The sequence below is a fragment of the Parambassis ranga genome, chromosome 14 (genome assembly GCF_900634625.1).
Source record: "Parambassis ranga chromosome 14, fParRan2.1, whole genome shotgun sequence".
Taxonomy (NCBI): Eukaryota; Metazoa; Chordata; class Actinopteri; family Ambassidae; genus Parambassis; species Parambassis ranga.
Genome location: NC_041034.1, coordinates 11,366,864 through 11,389,753, shown reverse-complemented (window position 1 = coordinate 11,389,753; position 22,890 = coordinate 11,366,864). Strand labels below are relative to the sequence as shown.

General features: G+C 40.5%; 2 protein-coding genes across 2 annotated transcripts; one reads left to right on the top strand and one right to left on the bottom strand.

The window, feature by feature from the left end:
- The first annotated feature begins 3,569 nt into the window (after nt 1-3,569).
- On the top strand, nt 3,570-14,949 carry arhgap42a (Rho GTPase activating protein 42a). The gene is made up of 24 exons (XM_028421775.1): nt 3,570-3,723; nt 5,141-5,236; nt 5,326-5,387; nt 8,088-8,159; nt 9,230-9,331; nt 9,412-9,522; nt 10,066-10,170; nt 10,321-10,450; nt 10,544-10,644; nt 10,733-10,842; nt 10,948-11,026; nt 11,381-11,420; nt 11,499-11,561; nt 11,645-11,719; nt 11,821-11,905; nt 11,993-12,051; nt 12,149-12,254; nt 12,353-12,512; nt 12,588-12,738; nt 12,851-13,564; nt 13,658-13,811; nt 13,989-14,060; nt 14,173-14,252; nt 14,379-14,949. The coding sequence occupies exons 1-24, from the start codon at nt 3,570-3,572 to the stop codon at nt 14,465-14,467; spliced, it is 2,970 nt and encodes a 989-aa protein (XP_028277576.1). The 3' UTR covers nt 14,468-14,949.
- Nucleotides 14,950-15,220: 271 nt separating this feature from the next.
- trpc6a (transient receptor potential cation channel, subfamily C, member 6a) lies at nt 15,221-22,598 on the bottom strand. Its single transcript, XM_028422283.1, has 14 exons — nt 22,419-22,598; nt 21,442-21,770; nt 20,909-21,041; nt 19,479-19,779; nt 18,715-18,900; nt 18,438-18,602; nt 18,112-18,355; nt 17,795-18,022; nt 17,449-17,713; nt 16,785-16,980; nt 16,250-16,450; nt 16,024-16,080; nt 15,853-15,928; nt 15,221-15,718 (listed from the first exon to the last, which is right to left on the bottom strand). The coding sequence occupies exons 1-14, from the start codon at nt 22,556-22,558 to the stop codon at nt 15,588-15,590; spliced, it is 2,652 nt and encodes an 883-aa protein (XP_028278084.1). The 5' UTR covers nt 22,559-22,598; the 3' UTR covers nt 15,221-15,587.
- Between the last annotated feature and the right edge of the window lie 292 nt (nt 22,599-22,890).

The window sequence follows — 22,890 nt, the reverse complement described above, 5'->3', positions numbered from 1 at the left end:
TGCCTGCTGCTGTTTCCTCTTCTTGTTTGTCTTGAGATTGTGGGATGAGGAGGCTCAGACTGCTGCTGTGCATTTTGAGCAGTATGGTCTCCTGAAAGGTAATTATAACCCTGTTGAGAGTTTGATTTCTTGCACAGATAGTCTGTTACTATGTTCAATCAAAAACACTTAAAGTTAAATAATGTTTATATATAAAATGGTGACGGCTGTCTTAAATATAATATTCACTGGAAAATCATTATTTTCTCTACATTATTTATAGAAATACATCTTTAGACCTTACATGTGGCTACATTAAAGGATCAATGTTTGGATTTAGTGGCATCTAGTGGGGACTAAATACCCCTCCTTCACTAAACATGTAGGAGATCCCGTAGTTGCTGCCACCATCTTCCCTCCCTCCAGTGTTTGGTTTGTCCATTTGGCCTCCAATGGAAACAAAGCCAGCTTTGTGGAGGCAAATCCATTTCTATGTACATTTGATAGACTCAACCTTATTGTGAACACTACTGAATATTCATTTTCTGCTAATAGGGCTAAAGTCTGCACAAGCTTTGAAGTGCTGCGGAGGACAAGATCTGGCAATACTACACTTAAATAAATAAATAGCCCATGAATAAATCACAGAAAAAAAAACACAATGGATCTACCCATGCCTAAGCACTGAAGTAGGACAATGAATATTCTGACAAATTAATTAGGCAAATTAGGTAGTATTATCATTTCCATAAGAATGAAAAAAATACATTACAGAATACCTGTTACATGTTTTTATTTAGTAGTCTTAGAATTAATTTATGTAATTAGTTGACAATATATTTTGGGGGATTTGATCTTTCTACAGAGTTCAGCTTGTATGTTGCTGACATTCCCAGCAGCATTATTATCCTTTCAGTGTATGTGTGTAGTATAAACTTTGATTGATTAGTAGTCAGCCTAAACCTTTTCAAAGCACACACAGATATATCTACGAAGTGCAGCTGATATGTCTAAAACCCTCATGTTCTCACAAACAATTCAGAGCTTATCTTTAACCAGATATGAGTTTACACTCTAGCTTGAGATAGGAATGTGAACCTTTGCCTTTGAGTTGTTGTGGGATTGGCCTGGAGCAGAAAGCCTCCCGTGATGTGGTCTCCATCTTGGAAGGAGTGTCAGGGTAGAGGAGAAAGCCTGAGAAAGTATAACAGAAAGGGCTAAAAAGTGCCTGATTGCAGGAAACTGTGATTTATTTCAATGTTAGTGACTCAAAATATATTGCAGGAATAAAAATGGTCCATTTCAGCAGATAAACATAGATGTTTTTAAAATCCTTTGTTTTTCTTTTCTTTTTCACTCATTTATTCTAAAATCATGTCAGCTGTGGCTCATCGAAGCGCCTTTATTTCAACACAATTAAAACAACTGTAAGGGGTCACTCACAGTGGCCTGATTTCAGAGATACAAAGTTTTCATTTTATATAAACAAACAACTGTTGCAGAACTGTATGGTGGCAACTTTTCTTATACCTGAAATCTCTTTGAACTAGTAAATCTTAAGGAGAAAACCAGTTGGAAAAAGAATAATGTTTGAACTTTAACAACACCATCAGATGGGACAAAGGAGCTGCAGACCATTACCTGCCACTGTAGGTGGTTCCCCTCTATAGGGCCGACTGCGCAGAAAGAAGTCATGGTGGCGGCGGGGGTGTTGCAGATTGGCATTTTCAAAGAACATTTTCTCTGTTGGCTCCAGGGTCATGGACAGATATATCACCAGAAGTTCTAAATCTCTGTTGTGTAGTGCTGTAAGTTGTATCCTACTTATAACCTACTTGTATATTTATATAAAAATACACCAGCTTTGTGGAGAGCTGTTGCTATATTTCCTACCTTACATGAGCAGAAAGCATAAGAAGGCTGCTGTATTTCTCTCTACTGTCTTCTGCAGTGTGAGAACACAAGAAGAAGCTTATACACAGCCAATTAAAGCTTGTTTACTGTGGTAGTCATGGTGTTCTATTCTTTTCCGGTGAGTGACAGATACAGTAGTAGCCAACTGGAACAATAAATAAAGCAGCCAGGCCACCAACAGAGAGGCGATCTAAGCCTGCAGTAGCAGCTTGGATAGGCAGGTTTACAATGGAGCTTGGCTCAAGGTATGTTGTATAAAGTGGAATGATTGAACGATTGACCCTTATGTCCTAAGATGATGGTTATAAATATCCTATCAATATTCATAGTATCTAGTCTAAATGACATTTGACTGCACAAAAAAAACAACATGTTGTCTATTCAGCACTGGTTTCCCCAGAGGATTTGGCCAGCGCTCAGAAATGCACCAAGCCTCTCTGTGCTCAACTGGTGTAAATCCCTCCCAGCTATACTTCCTTCACATCAGTGGGCCTGTTTTAGCCTGTAACTTTACAGCAGGTAACCCTACAACATTTGAAAAACACATATAATTTTACTAATGCGTTCTCATTAGTAGGAGTGTTTTTGCACATTTCCAAGTCACTTGCAGTATCATAGTCTTCTCTAATCCTTATAGCCTTAGTTATTGTTAGCTGAAGAGTATAAAACAGGAATTCAACCTCACCTATGATATTATATGCAAATGTGACATTATGTAAGAGCTGATTTAAGGTGTGTAAGACTTAGGTGTTAACTCCATTGATAGTTTGTTGTTTTCTGCTCCTCTTCTGACATTATTGTTTAGTTATTACTAACATACTTTTCACTTCCTTTCTCTATTTTCACTTTAGCTGACATTTAAAGGTCAAATTTCAGCTCAAGATCTCCAGTTAAACTGGCATTACCATTCCTTTTCCCCTTTTATTCACCTTTACTATACTTTTACATAATATAATTCCTTTAAATTATATAATGTGCCTATTTTAAACCATTATTTATGAGGATGGATGATATTATCAGCAAAACATCAGTATTAATATTCCTTAAAATGAACATGTAGGGCCATTTCAGTAGCCAAACTTCAGTGTCGAAAATTATTATTATTAGTAGTAGATAGCACGTTATTTGTATTAGTATAAGTATAAATATTATCAGTAGAAATATAATATTAAAATCTTTATTATTTGGCATCTTCGCTTTTTCATCATGCGCCAGCAGGAGTCTCCCGTTCCCATAGTAACAAGCCTTCAGTCAGAGCCGTTTGTAGACAAAGTTAGCCGCACTGTGTCTGCAGTCAGCGTTCATGTGTCCAAAGTTACGCTGCGCTGCGTTCTTTCTTTTCTTTTTCTGTCTTTCTGCAGGTGTTCTCTGTTTCAACTAAAAAAGCCATTTAGAAGCTGAAGCGACGGTACTTTTGATTGTGTTGTTTTTAAACGGTGGAACCAGCAGCACGGAGCTCGTCGTGTAGCCTAGCTAAACCCTCTCTGTCAGAGACTCTGCCTGGTTTCAGTGTCCGGAAGTTCTGCGGAGAAAAAAGTGAGAAAGGCATGGAAAAAAAGCAGCTGGAAGAAACCTCTGACCAACTTTCTCCCAGCGCACCTATACTCTGTTAGAAAACCGTAGCGGTGTCTTAGTGGAATTCTTTCATAATTAGCGGTGTGTGTGTTTGTTTATCGATGGGTCTACCGACGCTGGAGTTCAGTGATTCTTTTCTGGACAGTCCGGAGTTTAGAGAGCGACTACAGTGCCATGAGATAGAGCTGGAGCGCACCAACAGGTTTATAAAAGACCTCATCAAGGATGGAAATATGCTCATATCGGCTCTCAGGAGTAAGTAAATCCTTATTTACAACGTGTTTTAAAGGTAAAAGCCGCACGGGCTTCCCCAGGTACAGTTAGGTAGTAATAATGTTATGCCCGGGTGGTACAATTTCAGACCTCGAACTAATAATAATATACTTTTGTACCATCCATAAAGATTATGATTTTTCATTATTAATCAAGTTTGGCAAAAGTTAAAATGGCAAAAATGAGTTTGATATTTTCTTAATGTTTAATACACAAATCATATCTTCTGATTGCTTGTTTTGTACAAAAAATAAGAGATGTTTAATAGAATTTCCTCAAACTGGGAAAAGCATAAAATACAGCTTTATAATCTAGAGCCAATCTAGAGACCAATTTAAGTCATTCTCTAGTCAGACATATTGTATTATTTAGATCATTTTATTAAAAGAGAAAGAAGAGATTAATTTTGTGGCCTATCGTGTAACATGGCTGGATGTTTACCTGCAGCACAGGTTGAGGACAGACAGATACCTTTCAAAAAGAAGGCACCCTCTGTCTGGAGTTCCTTGTCATCACCTCTGGATTAAGCTGCACCTTGTGGCTGTCTGCAGTTTCATTGCTGGTTGAGGTCATCACACATATGATGCTGAGTGTGTTTGATTACTCTGTGACAACAGAAAGGGTTAAATAACATGACCACAGTGTTAACAATAAACAGGCCAGAGTCCATCAGCACATTATGGATGTCACATTGATATTTGTGATTTTTTTTCGTGACCAATTCCTACCTTTGCAAACAACCAAGTGATGACTGTATATCCAAAAGGTCAAAAGTCATAACAATATATGGAAATGTTAGTGCAGTATAGGTACAACCTTCTGTTTTAAGTTTCCAGTGTAGGGTGGAACAGTTGTTTAGTTGCTTTATGACCACAGTTTCTCCATCTGATAACCTGATATAAACTCTAAACTAAATAACATTTAAATGGACTATAATGCAGTTGTGTGATTGAAAGTAGTGTGTTACCACAGGCAGGGTGTGTGACTTAATAAAATGTAGCCAAGTGTTTTTGCACCATAGAGAATAAATAGTGGTATTAAACCTTGTTAACAGAGTGTTGTTTGGACATGTAAACACTTGGAGATTTTGTTGCAGGGAGGGTCACTGAATGTCTTGGTAGTGAATGAAGTGCAATTCTTATAGGAAGCTGAAGTTAATACGTCATCAAATGATGTAATTAAAATATTTGACGTATTACGATTCCCTTATGTCATTTTACATGAGGGCATTTGTGATGTTGCCCTCAGCCTGTAGCATAATGTTTGGTTAGTGATGGTAATGTGCAAATGTTGCAATGCAATGTTGTAAAGTTGTTGTTGTTGTAAAGTGATGTCAGTAATGAAGTTGTTACCCTTGCTTTAAGTAAGTAGATTGAATGGACTTCTCTGTATTCCTCAGGTCTTTCTCTGGCAGTGCAGCGGTTTTCTCAGTCTCTTCAGGACTTCCAGTTTGAATGCATTGGAGATGCTGAAACCGATGATGAGATAAATATAGGTGAGATGAAGATTCCCGTAATCTCTGAATCTTCCAAACTGTTGTGTGAAATATGAGTACAATATTGAGGTTTATCATTTCTTCTGCAGCTCAGTCCTTGAAGGAATTCTCTCAGCTCCTAAGCACCATGGAAGAGGAGCGAAAACGACTGGTAAGAAAATATGTGCTTGTGTGTGTTATTCAGTCTTTGCTTTAAAACTGTGGAAATCCTTGTTGGTTGTGACATACAATAAATAATGTGAAAGTAATTATATTTTAAACAGGGTACTGTGTTTAGCCAGGTGCAGCAATTTAGAATCTTAGTAAGGAAACTGAGGAAGTGTAAAGTAGCTATATTTAAGAAATGGTCTTTTCACAGTTAATGATAAGTAAGAAATTGTAGTCTGTATACTCTGTGCCTTTAATATTATTTATTCCATCTGGAATAAAGATCACAGACTTATGATGGTATTCAGACTTTATTAAGTCTTTCTCAGTGATTGATGAGTTGATTCACTATTGGACAAAAAGTCCCCTTCTTAAATATCCTGTTGGCCAGGAAGGAGGCTGTCATAAACAGTATGCTGGATTGTGACATGCTAAATACCAATTCTAGCTGGTTGGCTCTCCTGGTTACTGGATGCTTATCAAGAGTCTTATTCACTGACTACTTGTCAATGACAGAAGTTCTCTGGAACTCCTGGCTTCTTCCTTCTCTCTGGTTGGACTGAGGCTCATTATCCCATCTTGTGGTACAAAGTGGTATTATGCGGTGTGCAGGTTTGCTCTAACTGATTACTGTGCCAACTTCATTTAATATCGATTCATCACTATGCATAGAAATCTTTTGACACTACAACATAAATGTTATTTCTCCATGTTTTGTTGATGAGTGAAGTCAATACATATTACACCCAATTGTTTTGTATTCTGTCTGTCTGAAGTAGCTATAATCAGTATTATTGACAATGTGATGGACAGAGAAGCATCACATGCCTCTGAAGATTTTCTCTGCAACTCAAATGCTTTTATCTATTGTTGTTATTCACACATTTTTTTAGACATTGACTATTTTAGTTTAATAATGTTATAGCTTTTCTCAGCACTGCACTCATTTCCCAAACTTCAGACTCAAACTTTTCCCACAAGTGTGATTCACACATTAGCAGTGAAAACCTTGTACCAGAAGCATTGTAAGCTCCATTGTGAGCTCCAGTTTCGGAAACCTCTTTGAGTCAGAGACCTTCCATCAACCAGAGCCCTTTGTGTGGGAGTGACTGGAGTCTGGCACAGTCTGTGTGGAGGCAAACCTCTACACATGTGCAGTGTGTGTATACTATGCTACCTCATGTATAGTATAGTGTAAGTAAGTGTGTGGGTGGGTGTGTGTATGCCTTTGTGGCTGTGTGCATGGTCTGGTTACAGGGGAACCATGTGGAACCTATTCTGCCAATTCCCCAGTGAGACTGAGCATAGCCGACTGCCTGGGAAAGTCCATAAAAGGGTCCTGTGTGTGTGTGTGTCTGCTTTCTCTTTCTCCCTCTCTCGTTCTTTGTGTGTGTGTTTTGATTGTATGCTTTTCCACTTGCTGTGGCACAACCCTGCTGATAGAGCTGAATTTCTAATAATACCATCATTATTAAGTTAAAGGGCAATTCCAGCAAATGGTTTCCCCTGAATAACTTACCTTTCCAACCTGAAAGGACCATTCTTGAGATCTGACAATACCCTTCAGTCTGTCTAGCTAGTTTTCAGCTTCATCCTAGTTAATGAAACATGGTGAAAAAAGACACTCAGACACAGAAAGTAGACTTCATGGGGCTGGTAGGGTATTTAGAGTCAGATGCTTAAATCAACCAGACAGAACAAAGCAAGACTTACCAAGCTTTGCAATATATAGACTCAAAGAGACTAAAGACTACTGGGACCAAATATAAACACTAGAGCTCTGATAACTACTTGGCTGCTTTTCTTCCCTGTCTCAAAATGTTTCTCTTACATACTATACGGTCGGGCAGCTGCACACGTCTGCATTTGTAACATATAGTTTTCTGTTGAAATTTGATAGACCTTGGCCTCATTTCAGTCAAATGCTTTGCATCGGCCCTACCTGATTCACAGTGTCTGCTTTAAATATGAACAGAAAAGATGCTGTTTTGCACGTACTTAAGCTCAGCCTGCAGCAGCTGTGGCATCAGGCATTATGCCTTCGTTGTCCTTACATTTGTACCCCATACTAGGTAAATGCAATAATAACAGGAATGCTCTACAAATATTGATGCACATATTCATATCCAGTGTGTGCCACTACTAGCATTTTACTGTTGCGTATTTCCCTAATTTTGTTTACACTGTTGATAATAGACAGGAGTTCTCCACCTCTACCTGAGGTTTTTGCTGGGTGTTACTATGCTGTTTTGACTGCTCTAGTGTGGTGTTTAAACATTAGTTCTTGTTATAAACAATAAGTTAACTGCCACAGGCACAAAGAAGCTGATGAGGGATATTTAATTCCTGAGGTCATTGGCTGCAGTTTGAACATGCTTTAATCACATTCCTGCCATCTCTGTTCTCATTAATAGATAATCATGCTTTTAGTCAAACAAAATACTAGATGAGATCAACATCAATACTTTTCTGAAGTTGGTAAGAACTTGCTTTCACATGAATGGTTAATTTTTTAAAAAGGCATTGACCTATTTTTATGATAACAACATATTTTGACCAAAGAGGCCTATTTTAAGGCAAACACTGACGTCACTGCTGCAGCCTTCATGGGGCAGTGACCAAGCTGTTGTTATATTTTTGTTGCAGGTCTTAATAGTTGCTGTTATGACATACTAAGTTAAAGTGTTTCTATTTTTTCCCTCAGATCCAGAATGCTGACGATGTTTTGATCTCGCCGCTCGAGAGGTTTCGAAAGGAACAGATTGGAGCTGTTAAGGTACTCGATGTATTGATGAGGATTAGATTATGAACAGGCACATTGAGTTTATTAGTTAACATTCTGTGTGGTGATCAGACAGCTCAACCTGCTCTGGTCTGGTCCCACTCAACAATCAAAAAATCCAATTTGTCCAGATAAACTATGGATCACAGTCTGGTGTCAGTGACAAGGTCATGGGAAAGGACGCTGGGAGGAAAGACAGTGAGCATGTCACAGACTGAGAGATAGTTGAACTCAACAAGGCAGTATAAACATTAAGTGAGTCTGGTGTCTGGTTTCAGCAGCTGTCTCGAGTTGTAATATTCAGTTTATCTTTCTGTTTGAGACCAAAATAATAAAAAATGTCATTCATTCTGCAGGGTTTAAAAAAATAGAACAAGTACTAGCCCTGGCAGATCTGAAAGTCAAATCACAGCTCACTTTTGTGTGTTGATGGAACAAACTCCACAGCCTTAGGAATGTAGCAGGATAGTGTAAGCAGCACATCCTCACTCTGATGTTGTGTAGTTAGGAGCTGCAGCTGTGTTGAGGAAGAGCTGTTGTCCAAATTATTGTGGCACAGTCACTTCATTTAGGTCATCAATGGTCCCACTGCACTCTGTTGTAGCGTTTTTAGTCCCTATAGATAGTGTGGACGGGTATTTACAGAACTGTTGTAAGTCTCACAGCAGAGTCTGCCATTTTAGTGTTAGATTAACTTGAACTGCTGGGTGAATGAAAATGGCTACTGAAGAAGAAACAGTATCAATTTTAGTGACTTCTGTGACCTCCTTTTAGATTGTCCAATGCATTATCTGCCATCAGGGACGAGTGATACATTTTTGGCCCCTAGTAGAAAGAGTAAATATTTAACATGCCCTTGAGACCACAGTAGCAGATGCGTGTATGGATTTCGTTTCATTTTCTATGTCAATTGCTGGTTCATTTTCAGTTTACCAACTTAATGCATAATCACTTCAAACACTCTGCATTTGCAGCGGCATTTAACACATCATTTGTCTTTAAGACTTTTAAAATTCTGTTTTAATTTACAGCTAATATTTTCTTCACTTCGTGCTCTCTTTCAGGAGGGAAAGAAGCAGTTTGACAAAGAGACAGAAAGGTACTACTCTGTGCTGGAGAAACACCTCAGCCTGTCCTCCAAAAAGAAGGAATCACAGCTGCAGGAGGTAGATTCGGATTTCCAGAAAGCTTCCTCCCACATGCATAGTAATAAGTACTCAGTGTGCGGTGGCTGTTTGTCTTGCAGGCTGACACACAGATGAGTAAAGACAGGCAGGTATTTTATGATGCATCTCTCCAGTATGTCTTCAAGATCCAAGAAGTGCAGGAGAGAAAGAAGTTTGAATTTGTGGAGCCGGTGAGTTTACATGACTTAATTGTTTTTCATTACATAACATTCATAACACATGAGTGTCAAGCTGCCAGTTCTATTATATTGATTTTTGTGATTTTACAGCTCTGATCAGAGAAGGAAAACCTTACACAATAAATACACTATACATTAAATTGCCTCTGCTGCTTGTACACACTAACATAAACATAATTGCACTTGAGCCACAGGATCATAGGAATGCAACTAAGCCATGTTCTGACAAATACACATTACACACACTGTTTGGCCAGTGATAAAAATGTGTTTAATGATAGATATCTGTAAAGCCTGCTTCCTGTTGCTGTTGCAGCACTTCCTGCACTGAGATTTCTTCCGGCAGACAGAGAGGGAAACTCTTTGTTGTAAAGTAAACAAAGGCACCAACCCAAACAACATGCAGTTAGGGGTTTTCGCCTGTAGAAGTTATTTGGATTGATGAAGCAGATGACTTCTTTCCTTTGTAATCCTCCTGTCTCTGAAGCACCCCAGCTAACATTTTTAATTTGGATTTCACCCCCTGTTCTTCAGCTACTAGCCTTTCTGCAGGGGCTGTTTACGTTCTACCATGAGGGCTATGAGCTGGCCAGCGAGTTTGAACCATACAAGCAGCAACTACAGTTCAACTTGCAAAATGTAAGTCGTCTTTGTTTACCAAACCAGGACTGGTTGTTTTTACTTGCATTTTGAAGGATCAAGACAAAATATTTAACATCCTAGTTGGCATGCATCTTTTGCTTTGTATTCAAACCTCCTAGTAATGCAGTTTTCATGTTTGTCATTAAGGCTCGCAACAACTTTGAAAGTACACGTGCAGAAGTTGAGAGGCTGATGAAAAGGATTCGATCTGCAGAAGATGATTTCAAAGCCCCCAGCTGCTTTACCATGGAGGGATTTCTGTACATACAGGAGAAACGTGAGATTCCCTAAACTTATTGCCATCTATCACCTAATGCCAAGAATATGATTAGGTACAAGTCCATGAAAATGTGCATCATGTAATATGCAGGTCCTCTGGGCAGTGTGTGGACAAGATACTACTGTACATACGAAAAGGGCTCCAAGATGTTCACTATGAGCAACACAGAGGCCAGACCGGCCAGTCGACAGGTACGATGCAGTGCAAAAGTAATTAGATATTGTTAGAATTATTACCAAAACCTAGTGTCAAGTGTAAAACTCATCTCTATGTTAATAGAATGGTGTGGTGAATGGTACACCAGAGATGTTTAGGCTGCGCTCGTGTGTCAGAAGGAAGACTGATTCAATTGACAAACGCTTCTGCTTCGACATCGAGGTGGTGGAAAGGTGAGAGATAACTCTTGAGTCCATCGCATGTGATGTGCAGAATTATTTAACTGAAATGTGACTGTTGGCTTGAGCTTGGGTAAAATGTTCTCTTTTTGTCTGCAGACATGGCGTCATCACCCTGCAAGCTCTCTCTGAGGCCAACAGACGGCTGTGGATGGAGGCAATGGATGGAAAGGAACCAGTATGAATAAGCCAATTGCTAGATAAATAATAATGAATAGGGGGAAGACTGGGTATCCAGATTTTCTATATCATCCAGGTCATTTTTCATTCAAGAGTTTAAGAGTTTCGCTGCTCCTGGTCTGTTTTGCTAGGAAATATAGATGTAGCCTGCAGCTAGCAACAGCTATAGTCATGTAAGTTTCACAGAGATCCATCTGTGGAAGTCTTTAACCACACATAACCCTATACGTCACCAAAGAAGTTCAAACAGGGTGTCCAGAAAACAAGGGCAAGATAAACTCATAAATTAAACTTTGCAATAACAATTATTATCTAAGATGTCGTTACAGATTTTTTTCTTTTTCTTTTTCAGATTTACACTCTGCCTTCTCTGCTCAGTAAAAAGGAGGAGAGTAAGTTTAGGAGAGAAGCTATAAACATCCAGTAGTATAATGTTACATGCATTTAGGTAAATTGTGTTTGTTTTACAGCATTTCTCAACGAGGCTGGCTTCAACTTTGTTAAGAAGTGCATTGAGCTGGTTGAAACAAGAGGTATGCCTCCAACTTCAGTGCTCTTATTAGACAATTATTTACAGTTTTATTGTTGACTTAACTTTGTTAAAACTCTTCTGCAGGCCTTACCACCCTTGGACTGTACAGGACAGGAGGCGTGAACTCTAAAGTGCAGCGATTAATGACAACTGTCTTTGGTATGAAACTGTGATGTTTATGATGCTATTGTATGTTTGGAAAATGTATTCCAGCTCAGTAAAGATCAGCTGCTGTATTTAAATGTCCATCATTCCTGCAGCATCCACAGCGCCTGCTGACTTTCAGCTGGATGTAAATGCCTGGGATAACAAGACCATAACCAGTGGCCTGAAAAATTATTTCAGGTAAAATATACAATGCAGAACCAAACAACTTTTCCCAAATAACACTGCCCACTAATGATTACTTAATATTTCCTATTGTGCATGCAGGTGTCTGGCAGAACCAGTACTGACCTACAGGCTGCACAAAGAATTCATCAAGGCTGCAAGTAAGCTCTTCCTGCTCTTCCAAAGTCCAAATTTTGCTTCATACATTTTATGTGATGTAAAAAGAAACCCCCTCAGTCATGTTTGCTTGTTTGACAGAGTATGATGATCAGAAGTACAGAGTGAGAGCAATTCACGCTCTTGTACACAAGCTACCTGAAAAAAACAAAGCAATGTTGGCCATCTTAACCAATCACCTTCTCAAGTATGTATATACTGTTTTCACAGTGCTTTCATTTGGTTTTGAGCATTTGCCTACATAATACATTAGAACACAACAGCAATACATTTGTGTGTGTGCAGGGTGTCTTCTCACAGCGACCAGAACCTGATGACAGTGTCTAACCTTGGGATGATCTTCGGCCCCACATTGATGAGGTCACAGGAGGAGACAGTGGCTGCCATGATGAATATTAAGTTTCAGAATATTGTGGTGGAGATAATCATTGAAAACCACCATAAGGTGGGCTCACAAACACATAAATGCACACACACATTAGAGTACACACAGCTAAGAGAGACTGTATGTTTCTGTCAGATCTTCAACGAGGCCCCAGACCTCTCAGTGCCGTTGCCTCAGGCTCCATCCACTCGGTCAACTCCTCGGAGGAACAAGGCCATCTGTCTGTCATCTGGGAAGAGAAAGGCCCGTCTTTACCCCCCCACTCTCTGCCTGGCAGATAATGACAGTGAGTCCCAATCAGCCATCAGCAGCAGATAGCATTAACAGTGGGGCGGTCCTATTTTTCCATCCCATACTTTATTATTTATCATGTGCCTTCTTTTAATTTCTCCCTCCAGGTGACACATTCAGTAGCAGCCCTAGCACAACTCCAATGGGCAGCCAGGAGTCCTTGTCCTCACATTCTTCTGAAAAGAATGGACTGTCTCAGACCTCTCCTCCATCCTCTCCTGCTGCAGAGCCCAGCTCACCCTCTTCAACACAGTCGCCTCCTCCTCCTCCTTCAGCAGCTTCCTCCTGCTCCCCGCTGCACACCTCCTCAAATGGAAAAGATCAGAAACTCACAGCAGACAGTACAGTCTCCCCTCCCCTCATCCCTTCCTCTTCCTGGGCTTCCGCTGAGCTCACTCCAGCACAGCAGACTTCCTCTCTGTCCTCCTCCACCTCCTCTTTACTCTCTGCAGTGGAGCGCTCTATGAAAGGAAACTCAACTGCCTCCTTGTCCTCAGTAAAAGAGTCAAGATCTCCTTCCAGAACCTCCGTGTCTACAGCCTCCATCCAGCATTTGACAGTAGAGCGTACCTCCTCCTTCAGGGACAGTGGGCCCGTACAGAGAGCAGCATCTGTCTCGTCTCTGAAGAGCAATCATTCAGTGGATCAAAGAAACACAACCACTACCACCATCACAGAAACCAGAGTGGCAGATTCAACCTCACCTCGGGAGCACAGAACAGCATTTAGGACTGCCTCGTCCTCCTCTTCCTCCTCGTCTTCATTGTTTCCCTACCAGCTCTCCACATCTTCCTCGCTCACATCCCTGCACATATCTGAGGGTGCGTACATGCCGTCTTGAACTGATGCAAACACTAAACTGTAGGATGTATCACTGCCATTTCTTCCTTCTAATATCTTGGGTTCTGTTGCAGATTATAAAAGTTGTCATGGATCAGTACAGAGTCTCATGTCGCAGGACCCACGTGAGGCAACACACGCACGTAAACACATCCGCTGTGGCTCTGACATGACCACGAAACTCTCTGCAGCTGCATCCAGCAACGGGTATCAGAGGCCAGGATCACTGTGAGTGTAAATACTCAGACATTAAGGTGCTCCAATCCAACTTTGTGCTTCAGTCTGATTGGTTTTTATATCATAATATAATTTTCTAATTTCCCCACATTAAACTCATGTCAAACACCACTGGTCAAATTCCAAAAATGATGTTGACAATGACAGCTCTGCACTTATGTCTTACAGATTATCAGTCGGACTACCACAGCGTGAAAGTTCAGTATTCTCCTCGGCGTTAGACATATATTCTTCAGGAAGGTATGTGGTTTAGAGTTAGTTACATTTTTACTCTTAAAGCTAGGATGCAAGTCTCGTCAATTCACTTCCTGAATGTGTTGTTTCTCTTTTTATATACTGTATGTTCTCTTAGGGAGGCAAAAGCACTTTACTCCTGTGAAGCAGAGCATAGCCATGAACTAAGTTTTCCACAGGGGGCGCTGTTCTCAAATGGTAAGAAAATACATGTTTAAATAAACCATACATATATGATCTATAAACACTTCCCATAATTCAGTGCTATGATTAGTGTTGATTAGTGTTTTGACTTGACTTGCTGAGTTGAATTTATGTCTGCAGTGCACCCGTCTGTGGAACCAGGCTGGCTGCAGGCCACATACAACGGCAGAACCGGCCTCATACCTGAGAACTACATCACGTACATCTGACATCATCACTGACCAATATAGCAATCTGACTAATTGTAGACATCTACAGTGCACACAGTAATAATACTGCTGATCAAAGACATAATATATTTATCACTTAACTGTGACTCTTATCACTGACCACTGTGGTGGGAAATGAATTATATGTGTCATGTATATAACCATGTCAGGTGTTATTAACCAGCTTATAACTAATATTTGATTTAACACCTCAACATTATCTTTTGTTTTTATATCTAGCAGTATTGGTGCACTTATTACAGTGGTAATGTATTCATTAAATTTGACTTCAAGGTACAAGCAAACAGTATTTTTTTTATTGTACTTGGTAATTTATGTGTTTAAAATTAAAACCAACTGTCTAGAAAATAAATGTCCACACCTTAGTGCCTTGTGACTGGCGGAGTCAAACTGAAACCTGCCATAACTCCTTCCTACTTCTGTCAGTTTTCCTGATGTCTAAATAAACTTTAAAAATACTATATACTGTATGTTTTTGTCCATTTTGTCAAAAAATGCTGTAATTTTTTAATTAATATGTATGCCTTTGTTCATATGCATGTGAAGGAGCATGCACCAATCTTTTAACTTTAGTACCACAATTAAAAAAGTAAAACCCTGACACTTCAAACCACTATAAATGTAATTAGGCCATGTTAAGTTTTTATATGTAAAATATATACAAGCAGCAAAACAATAGAAATACTCACATACATAGAAAAGTGATTGCATATGGGCTAAACATGTTTGAGCATAAGTGTGTGTTAGTTTGGCTTTCTGCGTACTTATAATTGCAGGGCCAGGAAAGTAAGCTGCTAATTATATGCATTCATAACTAAAGTCATTCATCCAAGTGTGTGAATGTGGTGTGTGTAAGTGTGAGTGATGGAGGAAAAATGTGCTCCTGCTTGAAAGTTACCCTGATTATACAGTTCCCAAAACTGCCATATTTTTACAGACATGTAAATGATACACAATCATTTAGTCAGTCAGCTATACATCATACATCCTTTTTTATTTTATTATCACAATGTTTGTTTTTGTGTGGATACATTGAATGGCTGTATACTGGCACTGTGAACTCTTTCGAGTGATGTAGTTTTATATACAACACCCAGTGCTATGTCGATGGTGTGCTGATCTCTCCCAGCCTCCTCAGCAGTCCATCAAGTGTATCCATGTTCTGTGCTTTCTCCTCCAGCAGCTCATATCGCAGACTGGAAATGTCCTGCTTGATCTCCTTCAGCTCACCTGGATAAAACAGGAATGTTTTATGCCAAAATAGAAATAGAAATGCAGACTGATTTTTTCTGTATTTTTGTTAAGTCAAGATCACTGTCAGCATATGTATAGTAGCTTTACTGTAAAAATTCAAAAGGTTTTACCTTCAGTGATTTCGTCACTCTCTCGGTCTGCTTGGGCTTTTATGATGTAACGTTTTATCAGTCGCTTCATGATCTTCTGCAAGCACAAAGATGCTTCAGGTTTTCTTGTTTCCTTTGAGGTAAAATGTATAGGAAAACCATAAAACAAAACAGTAACATATGATCACATACCTGATACCTGGATGGGCTGGTAGAAGCACCATACCCTAAATTTTTGTTCACTCCAAGCTGGAAGATAGAACAGATTTTAACTTTTATAATTGAAACACATGATCAGAGCTGCAGCCTGTGGTGCAGTACAGAAACCACTGGGAGGTGCTCAGGCTCCGTCTCACAAGCTGGGAGAAAATAAAGGCTGATTTATTGAAACACACAGGACATCCATACTGCGAGGTACCTGGTTGAGTTGGGTCTCTGTTTTCTCCTCAGTGTGTCCTCCCATACACTGCAGGAGCAGCGACTTGATGGAAGTGACCAGTCCTACCATAGATTTTGGACTGGGTACCAGGTTAAAAGGCACAGGGAGTGTTCGGCCTTCCTCAAAGTAGGAGAACCAAAGTTTTGCTCGAGCAAACTTCCACTCAACATCAGCGTCATCCTAAACAAAAAGAGCCATGTAAAAGAGATATTAACCCTGTGATGCTGGCTTGATATTCCTTTTGTTGTGATCAGAATGAACTCAGTGCTGTTATTGTCCCTGCTGTGTGAAAGATGAATGGAAGATGATTGCTTTTGTTACCTAAAAAATACAAAATATTTTAAAAAATCAGACAAATTAAACCCAATTGTGCCCATTTCAGATAATACAGCAACTAATAAATTAAAGGTGCAGCACTATTAATAAGATTTTGAATATGTGCTACATGTTATGGTAGGTCATGCTTCTTATCCATCTTATATCTTAGCAGGATTTAAGTATTTAACTTACAAACCTCGATCTCCTGGAAGGAATTGTTAATCATGGCAATAAGCATGTTGAGCAGCACTATCACCATGGTAACGTTGTAAACCCCATACAGCACGTAGCCAATGTTCTCGATGAATTTGTGCCCATTGTTGATTATAACCGACTTGACCTCAGACAGTCCAAATATAGCCCAGAACAATGTCTTGAAGCTCTCCTCCAGACTAGATGGGTGCGAGACAGAGAGAAGTTATTTTTGAAATCTAACAAGCCATTAATCATCACAAAGAAGACATTAAAGATGCTCTTTGAGAAAAACAGCTGGAGGAACTAAATGTTCCTTTTAGGCTCACTCTTCATTTTTGCAGTAAGTGTTTACATTAGCATGTTTTTACAATTATTTTACTGCTGTATGAAAATCTATTTATAGAGACTAAGAACTTCCTTCCCTCACAAAATCTGGTATTTAGTTTACCTCCCGGTTCAAATGTAGCTTGAGGAGGTACCCTCTATTTACTTTCATATGTACACTTTTCCATAAATAGTCTTATATATTTTATATATACTTCCCCATATTCTCCATAAAAATAACATAATAAATACATCCTCCTTTTCAGTTTCACAGTTGGGATTTCACAACCATGTAAGAAATCCCATTCATCCCAGGGTGTGAACAAATGCAGGCATCTCACGTGGTGAATGCGTCGTTCTGCTTCGCCCCCAAGTAATAAGAGTACAGGTTGAACATGCCGATCATGAATGCCACGAAGACCAGGATGAAGATGACCATGAACTTGAAGATGTCCTTGACTGTCCTCCCTAAAGAGATCTGCAGTGGACCGAAGCTCTCATTAGCTGGGAGGATGTAAGCAATCCGAGAGAAGCTCAGCACCACAGCGACCGCATACAGGCCCTCTGACACTAGCTGGGGATCTGAAGGCAACCAGTCCATACGTGCTGCAAGAACACAATCCGCCAAAGAATGTCAGGACATCTACAATTAGTCTTAGTGCTTTTCACTTTAGTGTGAATGCTCACCCAGAGTAAAGTAGTGAATCTCAGGGGGCAGTGTGACATTAATCAGAGTTGTATAGTGTTTGTATACATAGGTCTGAGCTAAGTCAGCATGTCTCAGGGCAGAGAAGCGGCAGCTGAAGGAGGCGAGGAAGATCACCAGCATCCCAAAGTCCAGGAAGTTCCATGGTTCAACCAGGTACTCCCCTGGTCCCTGACTCCAGATTTCCTTCACTTCAGCCCAAATCATACCTAAAGCAGCGCAAGACAACAACAATGTAACACACAGAAGGATGTTTTACTGTGAGGAATTTCCTTCCATCATTTCACTGCATGCTCACCCATGACCCATGAAATGATGAGGATCTCCATCCAGGTGAAAGGTGTAGTGGTCATGCGGTAGAGCAACCGTGGGTCATGGTTAAACTGTGCAGCATCCGGGTGCTGATGGTGGGTCATATTTGGCAGCAGCATGGTTCCTGCAAAACGGTCGGCAGCATTCAGGATAAGAAGCCCCAGGAAAATTGTGAAGGATGAAGCATGGGCTACAAACTTCATGAAGGGGCTGCGCATCACTTTCCCCACCTGAAAAAGGACCAATGTGGAGTTAAATGTCTAATCTGGGCATTCAAGAAAATTGAAATGTTTGATATCATATGTTACACACTCTGCTAAATGGAGTGACCCAGTAAGCCACAGCCAGGCCAGGCAGTCCTATGGCAACCGCCAGCACCACCAGCAGTTTGATGGCGGTGGTTTGTTGTCTCAGGCCGGGCAGGTTTTCATACCAGATGCTCAGCAGCTGCTGCTGACAGTTAGGATGAGCCACAAACTGGAGGTTGCACAGAGAGCAGAAAGACAGAAATATCAAATGAGGTGAAAGCTGCTCAAATGATCCTCATAAAACTGCTGCTTCATCCCGTCTGTTTAAAGAGCATACTGACCTTTTTGAGTTCATATTTGATGGCTAATTTGAGCCGTGTGAGGGAGGGGCGACCTGGAACATCGTAGCTGTCGTCAGAGGCGGTTTCTCCGCTCAGAATGGCCTCCACTTCCTCTGTGCTGCGACACAGGTCCAGAAGGCCCACCACATAGTCCTTACACTGGCTCGACAGACAGCAGTAATCATTCTAAGTGACAACAAGGAATTCTGTAAGGACAAAAACCTGAAAGTATACTTTATTTATTTATAGTATGCAGTAAAATGTTTAACAACAAATTACGCGTACATTCCATAGTTTGTTTCTTTTACCACATTTGTTTCTCAGTCAGTGCTGAGGTTCACTAACCTAACACAGACGCTCAGTGCCTGTGTAGCCAAAGGTAACTTCAATTAATCAGATTAATAAAATTCAAAACAGGAATTTGTTCAGAGACTAAACATTTCACAGATTTTATTATTTATTGTTCAATGATACACTGTCCTACTGTGACCCCAGGATAATTAGCTGTAAATTAAAAGTCTCGTGGACAGTAACCACATGGTGCAGACCCTCAACTGTTTCTGCTTCCTCTCACAACGCTCATAAAATGTTCCTGTGTTTACTGGCAGCAGGATGGCAGCGACACACTTTGTCTGCTTAACAATGAGCTGAGTTTTGGGATCATGTACAGCAGCACACTAACAGGAAGTGCACGCAGCCATCCTGCTGGATTGTGTTTGCATTACTGTCCCCAGTTGTTTCCGGATCTGTGATGGTATCTGTACCTTAAACTCCTTCTCAATGTTAGCCAGCACGGCCAGTTCATTGCTGAGCTCCAAGGCTGCCAGCACCGGGTCTTCATTAAACAAGGAAAGGTAGGCAGGACTGGCGAGCCCTCGGTAAGCATTGATCCTTGATCTTGAGTGACTGAAGGAGTCAAACTGTTGCTGGTAGTTGCACGAGTCGCAGCCACAGAAGTAGTCATGGGGAGGATCAATGCGGGCCCCTTTGCTCAGTAGGATGTGAACTATCTCGTATTCCTGGCAGTGCGCTGCGAGGATCAGTGGAGTCACATCATGAGAAAACCTGAGAGAAACCCAAACAATATTCTGGAGCAGAACATCACATAAAATACCTGGCTTCAAGTAGAAATACCACTGTCACCTCCTCTGTACATGTTGTTGACTTTACAAAGATAAAACAGCCACATGTTGGTTTAAGTTTGACATTTTGTGCAACAAACCCACTTGGTTTCTTATCAAGAGTAAGATTAGATACCACTCTTATGTTGTGTTATTTAAACATGAAGTTACAGCCAGCAACTTCCTATCTTAGGACCCAGACGTGCAGGTAACAAAATCCTGCTACAAGTAGCTCTGGATATTTACGACTATTTGTTTAATGCACACCAGTATATGTAAGCAATGTTTTCAATGTTTTTTTGTCCTTGATCAAAAGACAGTATTTTCATACCTGATTTCAAACTTTCAGCACTTGCTGCATGTCAGGAACAGAAAATTATAATCAGAATCAGAATCAGAATCATGTTTATTGCCATGTAAGTGAAGGGGGTTCACATTACTAGGAATTTGCCTTAGTGATTGGTGCATACAAAGAACATATAACAATTAACATGCAATAAGATAAAAAGTAAGATAAAATTAAGTTAATAAACTAAAGTAAGGCTAAATTTACATGACAGACATGGCGTAACAGACATACAATGAACAGAACATAAAATACTGTGCAGATGAAATGGTAAACATAGACCCTTATATGATCGAAAGGGTGGGATTAATAAGAACTAAGGTGGAAGCAGATGCTCCTGTTATGATGCAGAGAGTAAGGTCGTTTTTAGGTAAATTTTGAGAGAATTCTCAGCCATTTTAACCACCTGTTAGATGGAACAAAAATGTAAAAAGTGGGTCTCCTTAGACGGCCATATCAGTGAAGTCTGCAGGAAAAATGATGAGTGCTGCTGATGAAGTATCTGGAAAAGCTGCTATAAAGATCTCTTGAGACAACTAATCACCTAATGTGGCACCCTCAGACTAGATTTTCACCTAAGATGAGCCAGGTGGGTCACTTTCTAGACGTCAAGACTTCCATAAAGTTCTGTATGCTCCATGGCTGCAGACAACATGTTCATGTTTTTACTTTTGTTCTTCTACCTGAAGCTTTAAACACTGCTGTGATTGTAGTGCCACTGTCTTACCTTGTCCCATCTTCATCATAGGCATAGAAGTCATCCAACATGTCAGCCTGAGCGGGACTCGCAGTCAGACGGCGAGCGTCTCTAAATGAAGGGTGACCGAGCAGGGCCTCCGTGATACGAACGTAACCTTTACCTACAGCACACACAGTTTATTAGTGGTTTGATCCTCCAAAAAGCTAAAGCTGTTAAACCTTTATGTCTACCTTAGATTTAGTTGAAGGTTTAGGTAGTTGAACGCATGGTGTAGCTAAGCTAGAAAGTGTGTCTGTGGTCGTTTTTGAAAACTTTTCAAGGAAATGGACCATAAAGTAAATTTAATTGTTTTTTTTGATGACTTTAAAAGAAAAACCCTAATTGTACTTTTGCTAAACTAGCATTGTGCGTATTTAGCTAGCTAGTTTTCTGTATAGCAACAACAGCTAATACACTTATTTTTTTTACACTTTTGTGTGACTTAACAGAAGACTACTTTAAAGGATGGATGAACTTGATTCCTAAATATTTTGTTGATTTTTTATGGAGGTCTTACTCACTGATGGCTAACAGGAGGGCGTCACCCACTCTGGCCAAATCCGCCCTGCCCAGCAGCAGCTCCGTCACCTCCAGGTGCTCGTTGGCCACGGCCAGCTGCAGTGCATTCTGGCCCATGTAGTCCACGGTATTGACGTTCAGGCTGGGCATGTGGAGCAGCATGCGCCGCACCTCTGGTATGTTGCCGTATTCAGCCGCTTCCAGGAAACGCTGCTCGACCTCCGACAGGCTGACCGAGGGAGCGGAGAACATGTAGGCAGGACCCCGGAAGGCCTGGCGGCGTTTAGCAGCGGTGAGACGGGCCATGAGCTGTCTCTCAGAGCTGCTGTGGCTGGCGGAGAGTCAGGGGACAGAAACACACTGTGTATATAAAAAACTAGTTGTTCCAGCGTTCATCTCAGTTTCACATACAAGTGAAATATGTGTTTATTATTGGCTTAAGATGCTGTTACTCTTTAATCCTACTTATAGAGTGGTATTAGTAGCATCCCAAACAAACTGCAATTTGGCAACAATAAGGTATTTGGACAACAGTCAAAAGTAAATGACCTTTGACCTCAGCATCCTTTATCAACATCCTTGGAACTAGAAACTGCATCGTCTTCTCAGCTATTATGTATTTCATCACACACACCTTTTGTTGTTGATGAGCAGCAGGATGAAACTTTGAACGCTGTTAGGATGCAGCTCTGTCATAAAATTGTTTAGAGTCTTGTTGATCATCAGACTACTTAAATATTGTGATATTTGGTGAAGCCAAACTTGTTTTTTGTTTGGATGTGGAAAAAACACACCATCATTATCAGCGTTATAATTAGACAAAATGTTTGTAGCTTTACCTTGATGAACTGTGACCCATTTCACCTGTATTTCTCTGCTATTCATTGCAACATTTTCTATCATTTTACAGCCTGCAAAAGATGAACACACCTGCCCATTGCACATCTGGCTGAGCAGGGAATGTAAATGGAAGGCTTACCCAAGGCATCGTCCAGAACAGCAGTACTCCTCTCCAAAATCATCGTACATCAGCAGGTTATCGCGGCTCCTGGCTCGAGGGCTGTCGGTCAAACCCGCAGGCCGGCCGTCACAGTGAGCTCCCAGCGGTCTGTGGTTCATCCTGAGGGTGATCAACACTAGAGGGTCTGCTCCCGTTTCATGTGAGCATGTAATCAAGTGCCTGTGGCATGCCTCTCCCTCTCTTTCTCTCTCTCTCTTGCCCTTCCCCTCTGCTTTTTCTCTGTTCTTGAGAAAGAATGCATCCTACTGGGTCTCACTATACTTTTATTTACATGACGTATTGAACTTTACAGATGTCAAGGGCAGCTTGGTGTTGTAGCTGCTGATGGGTGGCCATTTTTGTCTCAGTTATTTCAGCTGTTTAATCTCTTTACTTCAAAAGAAAAGCAGAATATTCTTAAAGCTGATAGTTTTAATGCTATTTTAAACAG